Here is a 16,923-nt window from a genome sequence, read left to right as displayed (position 1 = left end):
GTGGGCTCTCAGTCTCGGATTTGTAACCTTGCTGTGCAGAGGCACAAAGATGACCAGGATGTGCCAGAGGCCTCGGGAGCCCCGCTGGGCTCAGGATTCCTACCTCTCCTCCGCTCAGTCCTGCACTTCTGCCCAAAAGCTGCAGAAGGAGCAGTCCCCATGCTTTCAGAAGTCTTGTCTCCTCTGCTGTGCTCTCCATCACACTGCAACGCCTGGGCCATGTTTCTGCCTGACGCACCGGGGATCTGGTCACCCCCCTCACCCTAGGGCACATTGAGACGAACACTTTCAAGCCTGAGAATTATTTATAGACCAAGAGATACCTATTGCTTCTTAGCAAACTAACAAGTCCAGAGACCCCAAGGTATTCATCTCAGAATACATCCTCAGCTTCTACTTCAGCCCAGGTTACATCTAAGATAGTCCTGGGATGAGGTTGGAAGAGATACTTTAGCCCTTTGTTACCTGGACATGTAAAGAGTTCTCAATCTTATCTGGAGGGGCACATGAATAAAACTTTACTCTCTACCCTCATACCAGCCAGATCATCACCTCCAAGGCCTTCCCATATAGAAATTCAGGATCCCCTCTGCCACCTGGATTGTAGTCTAAGAAATAGTGGACCAGGAAAGGACAGAGGGTGGCATGAGCCTCAGCATCCCCTCTTAAGAGATAACAGTCCTCATTGTATAAGACTGGAGCCGTGCACTGGATTATCTAATAGGATTTTCCTGTTGCTCACAGTTGAACATAAAATGACCAGACTTGTAGCAGGATAATAGCTTCACTTAATGGTGCTCACTGTCTCAGGCCTGCTGGAGGCAGTTTCTAGAAATGAGTGGATTCTGGTTAGTTACTCTTTCCACTCACTTTAAGCAATAGCCCTAAGTTTTTTTAATTAATTAAACTAGCAATAAATGTCTTAAACATCTACCTTGTTAAATCTACTTAATTACCCTTTAGAAATTTTTTTTAATCCTTATTTAGGAGAAGATGGACCTGGGATGGGATTACTCTGGTCAACTAATAACAGAATCAGAGATTTTGAGCCTATAAGGGGACATGAGATTATTTGCAGAGAGGGAAACTGAGACCGAGAGAGGGAAAATAGCTTGCCACCCAGAATCTTCCTTTCCTTACTCCCTTTGCTTCTTTCCTGCCCCAGACTCTGTGCTCAAAGTTGAACATGGAGAACTTGCCTCCCTGGCATGGAACTCCGTTCTCAGCACGTATATCCTATACTTACCCCTCCATGGAGGAGCAGCTGGATCCTCTGCCATGGAAAAGGAGAGGAGAAGGCTGGTCATGATACCCAAGAGAGAAGTTTGGCTGAGAAGCCTTAAGGGGCACAGATGCAAGGAGGTAGATGGCACACGGTGGAGCTGCCCTCTACCTCCTAGACAGGAGAGCCCAGAGGCCAGGAGAAGAAATGTTCTGGAACAGACTTCCTGTCACTGACAGCAGACCTGCCTGGGGTGAGAAGGGGACCTCTTCTCTTTCTCTGGATTAGGCTTAATGATAACTACCAACTTTACTTTCTTTCTTTCTTTTTTTTTTTTTTGTGTGTTTTTTTTTTTGGCCAGGGCTGGGTTTGAACCCGCCACCTCTGGCATATGGGACCAGCACCCTACTCCTTGAGCCACAGGTGCAACCCTCTTTCTTTCTTTTTTTTTTTTTTTTTTTGAGACGGAGTCTCATTATGTCACCCTTGATAGAGTACTGTGGCATCACAGCTCACAGCAACCTCAAATTCTTGGGCTTAAGCGATTCTCTTTCCTCAGCCTCCCAAGTAACTGGGACTACGGCACTCGCCACAACACCCGGCTATTTTTTGGTTGAGTTGCAGTTGTCATTGTTGTTTAGCAGGCCCAAGCCAGGTTTGAACCCTCCAGCCTAGGTGTAAGTAGCTGGTGCCCTAACCACTGAACTGTAGGCGCCGAGCCCAGCTTTACTTTCTGATGATGTAGTTCATAACAAAAGTACAGTGAGTTTTGAGCTAGTTAGCCATTCATAGTAAATGGTAATTGGGGACTTGACCTTTCTAGCCGGAATTAGGTAGCTGCCTGATGAAAGGCAGAATGTGAAAACCTGGTGAGAAGGAACAGTTTCTTTGTAGTAGAAACTTCACAACCTCATGCTCCGAAGTCGTTACTCTTGGTAAATGAATATGTGGAAGGTTAATGAAAATGAGGATTGTGTCGATAGAGCTGGATTGTGACACAGGTCAAACATCTGCTCTTCCCTCCCTTACGTCTGCAGTCTTGGCTTCAAGAACTGCTAGTGATGAACAGATGCTGCTGGAGGGTTGATCCAGCCCAGTGATCCTGAGACGAGCAACAGCAGCATTACCCAGGGATCTTGTTAGAAATGCAAATTCTCAGGCCCCATCCCAGACCCCCTGAATTAGAAATGCTTGGTGTAGGCCCAACCAATCTCTATTTCAACAAACCCTCCAGGTGATTCTGATGCAGGCTCATGTTTGAGAACACTGGTCCAGAGTATTTGTTGAATTTGTTGTTTATTAAAGAAACTCTACCTTCTGAGTGAACTAGCTGCATGCCTCTCATCTTGCCTCCCCTTCCTCGCCTCTGCCACCTCTGGGACAATGACTCTCAGGAGATTTGGAGTCTGTCCTGCTGCTTTCTCAGGCCTCAGCATTTGTACAGGAAACCATCTCCCCACCCATCTGTTTGGCTCCTGGTCCCAGCTGTCTCCGTCCTCTTCTGGGATTCTAGGTCTTGTTCCAGGGATGACATTTCCACTTAGTGGTGGGAAGGGAGGCATGGGAGGCATTCATAAATTTGGCTTTGTTCCACTAGTTGGACCACAGGCCAACAGTCCTGGAACCTTACATCAGAGTTCTGCCTGCTGTGAAAAGGGGCTTTCAAGAGAGGCCCTGACCATCCTTCTCAGGAAGCAGGAAAAATGACTTGTCTGATCCCAGGACAGGACGCCAGCATCTGTGTGAAACTGTGCATGTTCTAGGGAACATGGGACTGCAATTGGAGAGCTTTGGGCTCTACTTGCCCATCCCTCTCCCCTTTACCTGCCAGCATCCTGTGATGCAGTCACCTGGGGATTTCAGGGGGGAAGAGTCTGATCCTACAGTTAGCTCTTATAGCTTAACTCCAGAAAGAGTTAAGCTGGGGTTTTTGTTTGTTTTGTTTTGTTGAGACAGAGTCTCACTCTGTCACCCTGGGTAAAGTGCCATGGAATCATAGCTCACAGCAACCTCTGACTCCTGGGCTCAAGCCATCCTCTTGCCTCAGCCTCCCAAATAAGTTGGAAGTGTAAGCACCCACCACAACACCCAGCGTCTCACTTTTGCTCAGGCTGCTCTCAAACTCTTGAGCTCAAGCAATTCACCTACCTTGGGCTCCCAGAGTGCTAGGATTACAGGTGTGAACCACCACGCCTGGCAAAATCTGTTGTTTTTTGAGAAAGATTGGGGCTCTGAGTTAATTTATTGAAATAAATTTTGCAAAATGCCTTTTTTTCACAACACCTGGCAAAAAAAACAGCCAGACATTGTGGCGTGCACCTGTAGTCCCAGCTACTCGGGAGGCTGAGGCAAGAGAATCGCCTAAGCCCAAGAACTGGAGGTTGCTCTGAGCTGTGACGCCATGGCACCCTACCGAAGGCAACATAGTGAGACTCTGTGTCTTAAAAAAAAAAAAAAGGTACAGTGTCTATTGGAATTCTGTCATATCTTGTCTTCTACCTCACCTCAACTACTCCTGTCTCTGGCACTGAGTAGAAGCTGCTAGGTATCTGAGGGACTTCGGGCTCGTTGCCTATAATTGTTATTTTCTACTCTTCTTCTGATCTGGTCTGGAAGGAATGGTATTCCAGTATGAAGAAGATGCAAATTTGGGCTTCAGAAGCCCTGAGAGGCATAATTCCAAAATGGTGTCCATCCCCATATCCTGGGGACACTACAAGGTGGACATGGAGCCAGGATCCATCCATGTGTTGCTGTCAGGGGAGGACATTGTTCCTTTAACGCATAGTCTTATTGTCAAGCCCCTGTAGTATCCACATCCTTTAATCCTGAAAGAAGACGTGACCACTGGAGGCAGAGGAAGTTGGTAGGGAAGTTCACAGGGCTTGTGAATGTTCACAGACCCTGTGTGTGTTGTGTCTCCTGTTTTGAGCCCCACAATAATCTGTTGAGGGATGTAGTGTTAACTCTGTCTTATAGATGAGGAAACTGAAGCTCAGAGTAAGGGATGGATCTGAGGTCACAAGCTGAGAAGTGGCAGATCAGGGCCTGAATTCTGCTTATCCTCAAAGCCTTTGCTTTCCCAGAGACCGTGGCCCCTTCCAGCTCCCCATGCCTCCACCTCCACTTCTGGGGAACATGAGCGACTTGATAGTAGAGTTGAAAAGGAAACCACTCAGACTGCACTCAAGATTCAAATATGCTGACCTCTTTTATTTATGGGATATGTCCACCTTGGGATCATCACGTATATTGGTGCTGGCCAATAAACTATTTTCTGTGAAGGGAAAGGAAATTAGGAGAATAGCTATACAACTATGAGGACCAATGAGTTTATCAAGTTTTTTCTGATCCTGACCACAATCTCCTGACCTCTGCCTCCTCAGAAATTCCCAGATTTGGCTCGATGCCTATAGCACAGTGGTTATGGAGCCAGCCATATACACTGAGGCTGGTGGGTTCGAAACTGGCCCAGGCCAGCTAAACAACAATGACAACTGCAACAAAAAAATAGCCGGTCATTGTGGTGGGCGCCTGTAGTCCCAGCTACTTGGGAAGCTGAGGCAAGAGAATTGCTTAAGCCCAAGAGTTTGAGGTTGCTGTGAGCAGTGACACTACAGCACTCTACCAAGGGTGACATAGTAAGACTCTGTCTCAAAAAAGAAAGAAAGAAATTCCCGGATTTGTCAAACATGTGCATTTGCCTTTAACAAGGCACACATACAGACACACACAATAAAATGAGTTGTGAAACTGTCTTTAGGGATGGGGACAAGAAGAAGTCAGATTTCCCCCAAATTCGGGATTTTCTTTTGAAGTTATCTGAAGCAACATTGTATGTACATAGGAGAAGCATAGTTGTACGAGGGGTGCGTGTGAGAGAGAGAGAGAGAGAAAGAAAATATGAGTTTCACAAATACAAAAAACTCAGCCTGGCTAATTTTCCAGTAATTCTGCAGCTGTGACATGACTGGTCTACTGAGATATGCAGCACTGGCTGGAAAAATACAACCAAGATTTTTTCAATAGCAAGATGCAGTGATGCTTTTAAGAGTCACCTTAACAAAAGTGGGAAAGATTAACACATTGTCTGTTTTTCTTCAGGCCTAGCTCTTTTTTTGTTTGTTTGTTTTTGTTTTGTTTTTTTCTTTCCAGAGATGTCACTAGGTATATAGGAAGGAGACACTGTGGCTTTTGAAGCATCAACATTGATATTTCAATAAGACTAGGCCTGTGGTTAGCCCTGCCCTTGCAGGCTGTGCAGCAGCAGGCTGGACGGTTCTGCTCAGAGGGTCTTAATTGTCCTTGTTGAGTCTGCTTTGGGCCATCTGTGCTGACAGAACACTTGGTCCTCCTGCCCATGACATTTACTTGCACACAGTGACCTCCGTGTTCCAGACTGAGTGTGATCTCCCTGCCCCACGTGCACATCCTTTGCGTGCCATGCTACGTGGCAGTGAGCTAAGCCAGTTCTCGGACCGAGCGGGGACTGCCGACAGTGCTCCCTGCAGCACCGCACCTGCCATCTGAAGACACAGACATCTATGTCGCATCATGGAAATCACTCTGGCTCTCGATTTGCATTTAGATAGACATTGTTGGAGCAAAGAAGTTCTACATTTAAGGATATGATGAGAAAAGTGGCTAATTAGCCCTGGTCTGCTCTTCTGAACTCTGATTTCCTCCCACAAGGGGCCTGACTGCTCCCCTAGGAGCCCATGGTTACCTGGCCTCCTGGCACTACAGTCAGGACACCAACAAGCCTGCTTCATGTCCAGCCTGACTGCCAAATTTTGAGAGGAGGGACCAGAGGGGAGTGACTGAGCAGGGCTGAGCTGTGGCCCTGCTACATTGGGGTGACCTGCTGCACTAGACAGGATGGCTCACAGGCAGACATCTCCGCATCTCCCCTTGCAATGAGCTTCCTGATCTCCGGAGTGAGCTGCTGCTCTTCTAGCTGCAGCCTCTGAAGCTCTTGGACAGATTTTGTTCATTTAAGACTAAGCAAGAAAAGTGGGCTCCTGGGGCCAGGAGCTCAGCGGGGGTTCTCTCCCATCAAAGAAAATGTAAATTAGCTTAGAAGGTGCTGAGGTTAGGGTATCTGAGGCCCTGCTGTTAGCACTTGCACCTTCCTTCCCTCAGACCTCTGGCTGGGTGTAGTGCAAGACCACAGAGGCAGGGACCACACTTTTCCACTCAGCTCACTCATGCTACTTGGCCTTGAGGAAAGAAGCTAATGTGACCATTCCTCTGTGACTTTAAAGTGCTTTCACACAGCTTTTGCTCCTGAACCTGGCAGGTAGTGGTGTACCACACATGTCCTTAGAGGACACTGATAAGGAAAGCAAGGAAATCTTTGGCCTCTAAGAAATTTAAATATGAAGTTAAGCTGGAATGGAGGCTGAGATGCCATCCCATCCCTGGCACCTATGTTTTCCCTGTCAAGCCTCTGAGGACAACCTGTTCAGTTCTTGCCATCTCTCCCAGACGCCCTAATCTTGGCCATTTTCCATTTCTGGACTCTTGTATTTTGGTGCCACAGGTACCATCTTTGCCTCTTTTAAGGGCCATGAAACCATGGCCAGCTCCCCATAAACATTTGAGTTTGCCAGTGGTAGACTCATGGCTTTGAGCTATGGAGCATGTAGCCTGCAGAAAGCTGTGATTGCTCTTGTCCTCTGGAACGCTCACTTAGTGTGCACTTAAAATCTACATGCCTCTCAAGTAAGCAGGATTGAATAAAATGAAGTCTAACAAGTGCAAGCTTTCTACATGTTAGCTTCCTCCATCAGGGTGCTGCCTGCCGGAGTCCCTGAGGTTGAGCCCATCTAAGGTAGGCTGAACTAAAGCTTCTCTCCATCCTGCCCAAGGGTTTTGACTATGAGGCAGAAAATGCAATTAACCTTGAATAGCTTAGGTCACTAGCCCAAGCTTACTTACTGCTGCCTGCCTCAGTCCTTTCCCTAAAGAAAGGCAAACCATAGAGAACTAGAACCAGGCATTGCAAGGAGGAGCGACAATAGGAATTCTCCCACCCTTACAGTTGCAGAACGATTCTAAGCAGTTTGTGAATAATTCTGTGCAGGTAAAGAGAATAAATGGGTTGTAATTACACACACTATTATTTTAAAATAGATTTAGTATAGGTACTATTGTGATTCATAAAATATAAATTTATTTTTTAAAGGAGTGCTGAATAAGTTATTTTGACCCAATAATGTCTTTGGGAAGAAAATAATCTCCGGAGTTTAGCTGGAGGATAAGAATTTGGGTGCTCTGCTTCAGTTTACTAGTCCTAAAGATAAACATCCTCAGGCTTGGAGCCCTAACTTTGTGCCTCAATAGTAATCGCAGCACAAGTACCTGTTTCTCCAGTGCAATCAATGGCACAACATTCAGCGCACAACACCCAGGTTAGCCAGAGGGTCAGGATAATCGCAAAAGGAAAAGAAGGTAGAAGTCACTGGGCTTTGATATCCACAAAGAAAAGAATGGTTGCTGCAGAATATTCCAGAAACCCCTAGGATTCAGGGCTGGGAGACCTTGGAGAGGTTATCCTAGGACTCAGCTGGCATTTGAAAGCACAAGGAGACCCATGAGACTAGGAGGCTATTAAATTCCTAAAATCTCACCCTTGCCAATGGCTAGCGAGTCCACGATGCTGGTTCAGCTGCATGTGACTTCACTCGAATGCTGCCTCGGGACACTCAGCAGCCAAAGGCATGTGTATCTTAAGGAGGAGGTGTGTGTTGCAGCCGTCTGTGAAGGGTTCTCAGCAGAGCTTTGAGTTGATTGTACCTTTGTGTTTCTGCCAGGAATTTAAACTTTATGGATTCTGCTACAAGGAGAAGCCCTCCTGTTCCTTCCTCTCTACCATTCCTCTCACCCCACCCCCAGCCCTAGAGCAACAACTTCTCTTTATTGGTCTTCACAAGAACCCCATAGCTCAAAGCCATGAGTCTGCCACTGGCAAATGGTAAATGGGGACCTGAGGGAACTAGGACTTCATGGTGGGGAACCGGGGGATTCACCAGATGCTGAGAAATAAAAAGATCCGTTTTTATAGATCCAGGGAATATATAATGGGATTTGTCCTTGTTTCATAACTACCGCAGGAGAAAACCCATGCTTCTTTTTTCATCCTGTGAAGTAGGAGAACTCTGAAGTTGGATCTACTGAATTTAGTTAGGGTTCTTACCAGTTAAGAGCCTTACAAGTAAGTGCATCCGAGCTGCCAGCTCATGAGAGTGAGTTGTTGTTATGAAAGGTAGGATTCTTATTAGAAGTCCATCCATCATAGAAATACTTTTTTCTGGGCTGCGCCTGTGGCTCAGTGGGTAGGGCACCAGCCCCATATACCAAGGGTGGTGGGTTCAAGCCCAACTGCGGCCAAACTGCGACAAAAAAATAGCCAGGCGTTGTGGTGGGCACCTGTAGTCCCAGCTACTCAGGAGGCTGAGGCAAGAGAATCGCCTAAGCCCAAGAGCTGGAGGTTGCTGTGAGGTGTGAGGCCACAGAACTCTACTGAGGGCAACAAAGTGAGACTCTGTCTCTAAAAAAAAAAGAAAGAAAGAAAGACAGACTTTTTCCCTATGGTGATCTTCTTCCCAGGCCCTTGCTAATATGCTTGTTGTATGTATGGAAGTGAACTTCTTTAGCCATTAAAATTTACACCAGTTGATCACAGTGGAGTAGCCAGCTTGCTGCAAAGTAAAATTCATAGAGCAAAATTATAATATGCCACTGTCTCTTACCGTTCCATTTTGGTTACTCTAAAGAGATAATAGTGTAGGACATGTTGTGTGGGGTAGAGTTAAATATACAGTATTTCCTCTGCTCCTAGAGTACACTGTATATTAGTTTAAGCTTTTCTAACACTCCGGGGCATCAGTAAAGAAGGAGTTGACAGGCCCTGCCCAAGGGCACAGTTGCTCTGACAGAACTGGTTTATGGTCCACCACCCAGAAGTCCCAGTGTGATTCACAGTAAGTCTCTGTTCTGAGAGTAGCTCTTTCTGGTGGGAGACGGAAGAGAGGGGGTGTGGGGCCCACTGCTTCAGGATTCAGTTGTGAGAGAGAGTATGAGGCCAGCAGAAGAGGAAGAGGAGCAGCCCACATTTTGCCTCCTTCTGTAGGTGAGCTGTCTATTCCTTCAGCTTCTGCAAAGATAGGCTTCTTAAGCTATTTGCTGAGAGATTTAGTATCCTGCCCCAGTCGTCCTCGGATAATACAGGGTGAGCCAGCAGAAGGGGAAGAGGTGACGTGTAAACCTTCAGTAAACGTCTTAAAAATATGCCTGTTCGGGCAGCGCCTGTGGCTCAGTGGGTAGGGCACCAACCCCATATACCGAGGGTGGCGGGTTTGAACCTGGCCCCAGCCAAACATCAACAAAAAATAGCCAGGCGTTGTGGGGTGGGGTGGTGCCTGTTGTCCCAGCTACTCGGGAAGCTGAAGCAAGAAAATTGCCTAAGTCCAAGAGCTGGAGGTTGCTGTGAGCTGTGACACCACAGCACTCTACCGAGGGTGATAAAGTGAGACTCTGTCTCTAAAAAAAAAAAAAAAAAGCCTGTTCTTGGATTAAGGCCAGGCCCTTCTGTGATTACCCACGGTCTTGGGCTTTGGCACAGATGAGATCTTACCAGACAACCTCAATTTGAATGTAAAATTTGACATGGAGCCAATAGAGATGATCATCTGAGCTGAGCTGCAGAGACCACTGAAGACAGGCCCACAGGTAAATGCTTTGCAGGGCTCCAGATGTTTTGATAGTTCCTTGCAAATCATTGTCCACCCACTTCATCCCAGGCAGGTCTCTGAAGTGAAAGGTTATAGGTTATAAACAGCTGAGTTTCTCACCATTTTGTGAAACTTTTTAGCCAAACTTTTACCTTCTATTCATTCAAATTTACTCAGCAAATAACTATCAAGTACCTACCTGCCATGTATCAAGCCCTATGCTAAGTTCCGAGGGAAGGTTGTTGACCTCATAAAAATTACAGTCTAGAAAGGAAGCAGACAATAAATAAAGTAAACAAATCAAGTGGAAAGGGGTGTGCACAGTGGCTCACACCTCTAATCCTAGCACTCTGGGAGGCCAAGGTGGGAGGATCACCTGATCTTAGGAGTTCGACACCAGCCTGGCAGTCTACCCAGGGTGACAGAGTGAGACTCTGTCTCAAAAATAAATGAATGAATGAATGAATGAATGAAAGCATATAAAGGGGGATCATTGTAGAGGAAAGGACCTCCCGTAAAGGGGGCTTTTGAGCTGTGCCCAGAAAAATAGGAGGAATAGCTGAGAACAGTTGCAGAAAGAGCATTCCAAACGTAGGTAATACAAAGACACAGAGAAAGAAAACCCTTGGTGCATTCAGGAACAGAAAGGCCCTGCCTAGAATGTAACGAGGAGAATGATTTGGATAAGTTCAGGAGCTGGGCTTTGTAGAGCCTTCAAGTCTGTGATGTGAGTTTGGATTTTATTCTGAGAGGACTGATGGTGTTAAGTAGAATTGAGTAACATAATTAAAGATCATCGTGTGTTCACTGCCACGTTGTTTGTAATAGCAGATTAGAAACTAATTCTGCCAATATGGAACTGGTAAATAACTTTGGGTTCATTATAGTGGTATGCAGTTAAAAACTCTGAGGTATACTTATAGATACTGCAAGAAGGATTGGCAAGACATCCTAGGTAGGAGGAGAAAACACAGATTGTAAAAAATATTTAAAATATTTTTTAAAAAGAGATATAGAGCCAAGCATGGTGGCTTACACCTATAATCCTAGCACTTTGGGTGGCTAAGGCAGAAGCATCGCTTGAGACCAGGAGTTTAAGGTCAGCCTGAGCAATAGCAAGACACTGTCTCTACCAAAAAAAAAATAGCTAGGTGAGATGGTGCATGCCTATAGTCCAAGAATTTAAGGTTGCAGTGAGCTTTAATGATGCAAAACACTATACTCCAGCCTGGGCAACCCTATCTCAAGCAATTAATCCAGTGGTTTTCAACCTTCCTAATTGCCGCATTGTTACAAATGGAACAAGGGAGTTGCGAGCCACAGGTTGAGAACCCCTGAATTAATCAAACAATAAAGAGGAGTCGCATGTGTAAGTGCGTTTGCCCATGTGTCACATAAAGGACATCCAAGAAGCTATGATGTGTTGCTCTGGGGAGAGGAACTGGGGTACAAGCAGCCTAGGGCAGAAGGAAGATTTACTCTTGATAATATATCCTTTCAGATGTTGGAATATCTGACTTACTGAGCAAAAATTAAGTTGTGTTCATGCTGGTTGCTGTGTGGAGAATGGCTGAGGGGTCAAGAGCAGGAGCAGAAAGTCAATCAGAAGGCTCTGGCAGTGGTCCGGGTGAGGGACGGTGGTAGCTTAACCTGTGGGGTTGGTAATAGGGATGGAGAGAAATAGATGGAGTCCAGATTTACTGTAGAGGCAGAGCCAGCTGCACTTGATATAATTAATGCTGAATTCCACACTGACATTGCCTACTTCCACTAGTTTAAGAAGGCTTTGTGCATTAGAGACTGGAACTGGGTTTACAGGACTTCTCTGACATCTTTGTAGTGGGAAGGTTCTTGGACTCCTTCCAGGATTCTGGAGAGTATCTAAGGTATCATAATATGGAGAACATAGTATGGATGTGAGCTCCTTCCATATATGTACACATGCAACAGTTAGAAACAATTTGTAATGCCTGTAAAAACACTGGAGAAGCCCATTCATTTCTAATAGAGCGTGCTTTCTTTGCAGAGAGATGCCAAAGGCCAGTACCTGTTTGACCTTCTTTGCCACCACCTGAACCTACTTGAGAAAGACTATTTTGGGATCCGCTTTGTAGACCCAGATAAGCAGCGGGTAAGTCAGTATTCAAAGCACAAAGGGAAGACAGGACTAGTCAATAAACCTGAGGGCTTGAACTGTCACTCGTATTCAGAGTTAAGCCCCAGGAGGCGGGGACCAGCTAGGCCCTGCAGTTGGATGTCAGCTCTTCAGATCATATCATTAGACCTGGAAGGTACCTTCACTCCAGCTCACCTAGAGAAGCTTGTCTTTTTACAGATACTGAAATGGCAGGGTAAAGAGCTTAAGTGATTTGCACAGAGTTGCCCAATTGGAGGCAGAGCAGCCAGGCTAGGGTTGAGGTCTCGAAGCCCAGATGGTGGAGTAAGTCTCTCCTTCCCCCATCTCATAAGTGGGCTGAGCCACATTGTTCAGGTTAGGAAGGGCCTCACCCAAGGTGCCAGCCCAACCCACCAACCCAATCTAGGCAGGACAGAGACAAACTGACACAGGCCTTTGCAAATCCTACAATCCTTGCTTGCTCCTCACGGCACAGCCAGCTCTCTAGACACAGCGTTGACAAGGATTACAGCCCCACAGACAGATACAGGAATAAGTCCATTGTCTCAGGTCCCTGACTCCCTCTCTGGCTGATCTGTCCTCTCCTGGCACTTCGTGCCTTCTTTCTTTGTGGAGCCCTTACCCACCCGGTTCCCCTGCCTGGAACACTTCTTTTCTCCCTTCTCCATACTCCATATGCTTTTCTTCTGACTGAGTCTTAGCTTAGACTTTTACTTCTTCCAGGAACTTGCCCCTAGCCCCACTCTAAACCAGGGACCCTCCTATGGCCCCCATGTGTCCTCTATATCTGTCGCAGCATGCATCTCACCATACTGTGCTTACCTGTTTGATTACCTGTGTCCCCTGCAAAAAATACAAGTTTCGTGAGGGCATGGACTTCATCTGCTTCATCTCATTCATCACTGTCTCCCATGCAACTAGCACTGGGCCTAGCTCAGTAAATATTTGCTGAAGGAATGAATGGGTGAGTTAACTCCTGCTTGTCTGGGTTTTGCTATTTGTGGAAATGTACTCTCTGGCATCCTCCCTGATGTGGGAAAATCATGATGGACTATATTTACAAATGGTGTTTGTTTGTTTGGTCTGAGCTTTCTCTCCTTAAAAAGATAGGTCCGTTACCCCAAGATTCTTCATCTCCCAGAAGGGGTGGTATATGAAGAAAAAAGGGAAAAATGTATCCTATTCAGTATTTTTTTAGTTAGGCCAGAATGTGCTTGAGAAGAATAAGAGAGTCTGTGGAGGTGATAGAGATTAAAGGGAGGCGGAGCTAGAGAGAGATAAGAGCACGGGAAAGAGAAGAAACACACACTTGTGGAGTGCCTGCGGGTGCCAGGCTCTGCACAGAGCACAAACCTACTTCTAGCACCTGATGTGTTTTGTTCCCTGAGTTGTGTGGGGGCAAGCTAAGAGGTTCACATGTGTTACTTCATTTTTTCCTTAACACAAATGAGATGAGGATCCATAATTATAATATCTGTTCTCCAGATGAAGAAATAAACTCTCAGATAGGGTAAGTTGCCCAAGGTAAGTGGCAAAGCCAATCTTGAGCTCAGACCTATCTGACTCCAGCGCCATATGATTTCTAGGATTCCATGCTGAATTGGTATCTGATAGCCAATGAAGTTGTGTGATTCTGTGCCTCAGAATCACAGAGGCTAAAGAGAGCAGAGAGGCTTCAGGGAGTACCTGGGGGTTGGGGGAAGTGGACTTGTAAGAGTTGTTGTCTTAGATCTGCTGATTCCTGGTAAGAAGGAGGTGAGCTCCTTGGCTCAGGGTGTAAGGCTCTAAAATAAGCCACCTCCCCCCCACCGTGTGAATCCAGTGCTCGCCCACATCCCCACATCACTGCTCGCTCTGGGAGCTCTCCTGGTGTCTCCTGGTCTCCCACTCCCCTGCCTCATTGTTTTTATCTCAGGCCCAGGGCCACCTGCTCTCAGCCTCACCTTTGTACTCTTTCAAGTCCCTAGACTCCGAAGATTGGGCTCCATTGGCCCATTCACCCAAATTTAGGAGGAAACCCTCCTCTCTGAATCTTCTTTTCCTTTTCTCCTTATCCCTTCTCCCCAAGCCCATGTCACCAGTTTGCTAATGATTCTGGGACACAGATTTAGCCAGGAAGCTGCAAAAGGCAACTCTGGTCATTGCCATATTCTTGGGATTCTACCAGACCCTTAAAATCCCATGGACAAGCTGTAAGAGCTTTCCACTCCCTTCCCAGCCCCTTGCTAATCTCCAGCCTGAGTCTTTCCTTGAGCTCTCAGTGCAGTACACCCGAAGTCTTCTTTCCGCCATTGCCCAGGGGCATAGACTTTTTGTTGTTCAGCTCCATCTGCCCTGTGCTGATAACACATCTCACGGTCATTCTTCTTAATTTCTACCTTCCTTTGTTAATTTCTTTCACACTATTGGTCTGACGTCTAGGGGTGTTCTGTTTACTGCGGCCCTGACACTTGCAGTGTTCCCCTCACTACACACAATTCCAGTGTGCTCTGAACAGACAGGCCTTCTCTGCCTTCACAGGCATAGCCTGGAACCCCAGCTGTTTCTGTGCAATTTTATCTCTTGCCTTTGCTTCCCCGTGAAGCTAAGCCACGGTGGGCCGTGTAATGTGAGAAGGACCTCTTAACCACACTGAGTGGCTATAATGAGTTGCCAGCCTCATGGGAACTATGATCAGAGGAAGCAAGAGAGCAGAATGTCAGCCCAGATTATCCATGTGGAGCTGATGGAAGAACTGGCTCTTAGTGGGTCCATTAACCGTATGACCCACAGCCCAGCCCAGAAGGTGATAGCTAGGAATCAAGGGAGGCCAGGATGCTGTCTACATGGCCCTGGCTGCTTTCCTGCCAGAGGGAGGACTCTGCCAAGACATTCCACTAAATGGAAGTAGCCAGAAAAGAGAAAAGTGTAGACCTAGTCCCTTTTTCCATTCAATAGCTACATAATAGCTATGGTATTATGTATTATTTAGCTATGGTAAATAATACAGTCTTCTTCTTCTTCTTATATCTGGCAGCTTTAAGCTACTTCCAGATCATCAAACTCCAGATAATACCAGTCTTAGCAAATCCTGATTAGCATAAAAGCAACAAACATCAATAATAAATTTTACAACAGATCCACGTAGAATTGATAAACATATATAGAATGGTTTCATTGCTTCTTTCCCCCAAATGTAAGTGCCATGGGAAAAAAATAATATTGCTACTATGCTGTGCCTGCCTTTTTGAAAAGCCATGTTAGAAAAACATTTGTACTCCCTTAATATTTTGAATTAGAAAAAAGAAAAAGAAAATCCAAGGGAAAAAGGATACCTAGCCAACACATTGGTTGTAGTTACTTATCTGGTGAGACTTTCAACATCACTGGATGCCAAGGCATCCTGAGTATGCACTCTCTAACACAAGAGTTGGCAATCTGTGTTACTCAAAGAAGGATGGAATATACACACCGGCTATCCCTGCCTTATGAAATTTCCACTTGTCAGTACTTTCTAGAGTAACAGCTCTATCCCTGTTCCCCTGCCAAAAAAGTTGGTGCATAACACAAATACACACCACCTATAAAGTCAGTGTCCCTACTTGAGCCAAGTGGGGCTTTGTCCCCGCCACACATCCATGCAACCATGGGTGCCTGTTAGCACGCCGGAATGATGGCTTAGAACTTTGGCATCCTGCCTTGGAAGATAGCACATTCAGGGAAGCCCAGAAATGGCATCTAAAGCTGGAACTAGTCCCCCTTTCACACTTGGTTCCATGGGAAGCTTATTTCAGAAAATCATATCACTTTTTACTCTCCAAACCTATATTTCACAAGCTTTGGGGTGCCTTTCAACATAGTTTATAATCTGTCTAGTTATTTAAATTGGATAAAACAAATTATATTTGACTGTTTCTCACTAGGGTTTTCTTGTTCTGTGTTCTCTGTTTTAGCATTGGTTGGAGTTTACAAAGTCTGTGGTGAAGCAATTGCGATGTAAGTATTCTCTATGGAAAGACTGAAGCCTCACCCCTGGGGAGGGTGGGATGAAACGTCCCCCATGTAGTAAGTTTTGGTCTACATGTGTAATTTTTCATTATTCTGAGGATAAGTTGGCCCTGAACACGTGGGGGTTTTCTTCTGTTTGTTCAATGGACTCTGCATGCTGGTAGGGAGATGAACCCTTCTGGAGGAGGGGCTTCCCTGATGGGCACCTCTTTTTCTTTGCAGCCCAGCCTCCATTCACCATGTGCTTCCGTGTGAAGTTTTACCCCGCAGACCCTGCTGCTCTGAAAGAAGAAATAACCAGGTGAGGGTGAACACATTCCCCCAGCCACTAAGACCTTTAGGAGAGGATGGGAGAGAGGGCCTGTGAGCTCTTAGAACCTCTAATTGGGAAGCTCCTAACTTTTACAGTCAAGGAACTCTTCCTAAATACGACCTACTTCTTCTGTATTTTCATTTCCACGTGCTTTCTCTGCTCAGTGGAAATGGGACAGAGTAAACGTCTTTCCTTCAAGAAATATGAATGATGGGTGGCGCCTGTGGCTCAAGGAGTAGGGCACCGGTCCCATATGCTGGAGGTGGCGGGTTCAAACCCAGCCTCGGCCAAAAAAAAAGAAATATGAATAATTTATCTTTAACTGGTCACTTTCAAGGGGATCTGGAGTAACTAACTAATCAAAAGCATTTTTTCTTCTACCTATGATGTGTGGCCACTGTGGATGTTCTTCAAAAGGCCTGTGTTGCTACTGATTTGAGGGGTTAAAAATAGATTCAAGTGACCTAATGGATGTACTTGGGGGGGGTGCCGATGTGTGATGTTGAAAGACCAGCTGGGAAATACTGAA

The 16,923-nt window shown here is 46.0% G+C and overlaps 1 protein-coding gene across 8 annotated transcripts in view; it reads left to right on the top strand.

The window, feature by feature from the left end:
* The window catches only part of FRMD5 (FERM domain containing 5), a 368,456-nt gene that overhangs the window by 302,022 nt on the left and 49,511 nt on the right, over positions 1 to 16,923 (top strand). For all 8 annotated transcript variants that reach the window (XM_053595092.1, XM_053595090.1, XM_053595093.1 and 5 more), the window contains exons 2-4: positions 11,984 to 12,088; positions 16,027 to 16,069; positions 16,304 to 16,382. In XM_053595092.1, the coding sequence (XP_053451067.1) occupies positions 11,984 to 12,088; positions 16,027 to 16,069; positions 16,304 to 16,382 (227 nt within the window). The remainder of the gene's footprint in view (positions 1 to 11,983; positions 12,089 to 16,026; positions 16,070 to 16,303; positions 16,383 to 16,923) is intronic.

Source organism: Nycticebus coucang, chromosome 6 (genome assembly GCF_027406575.1).
Source record: "Nycticebus coucang isolate mNycCou1 chromosome 6, mNycCou1.pri, whole genome shotgun sequence".
Taxonomy (NCBI): Eukaryota; Metazoa; Chordata; class Mammalia; order Primates; family Lorisidae; genus Nycticebus; species Nycticebus coucang.
The sequence above is the reverse complement of the archived record's forward strand: the minus strand, read 5'-3'. Positions and strand labels throughout refer to the sequence as shown.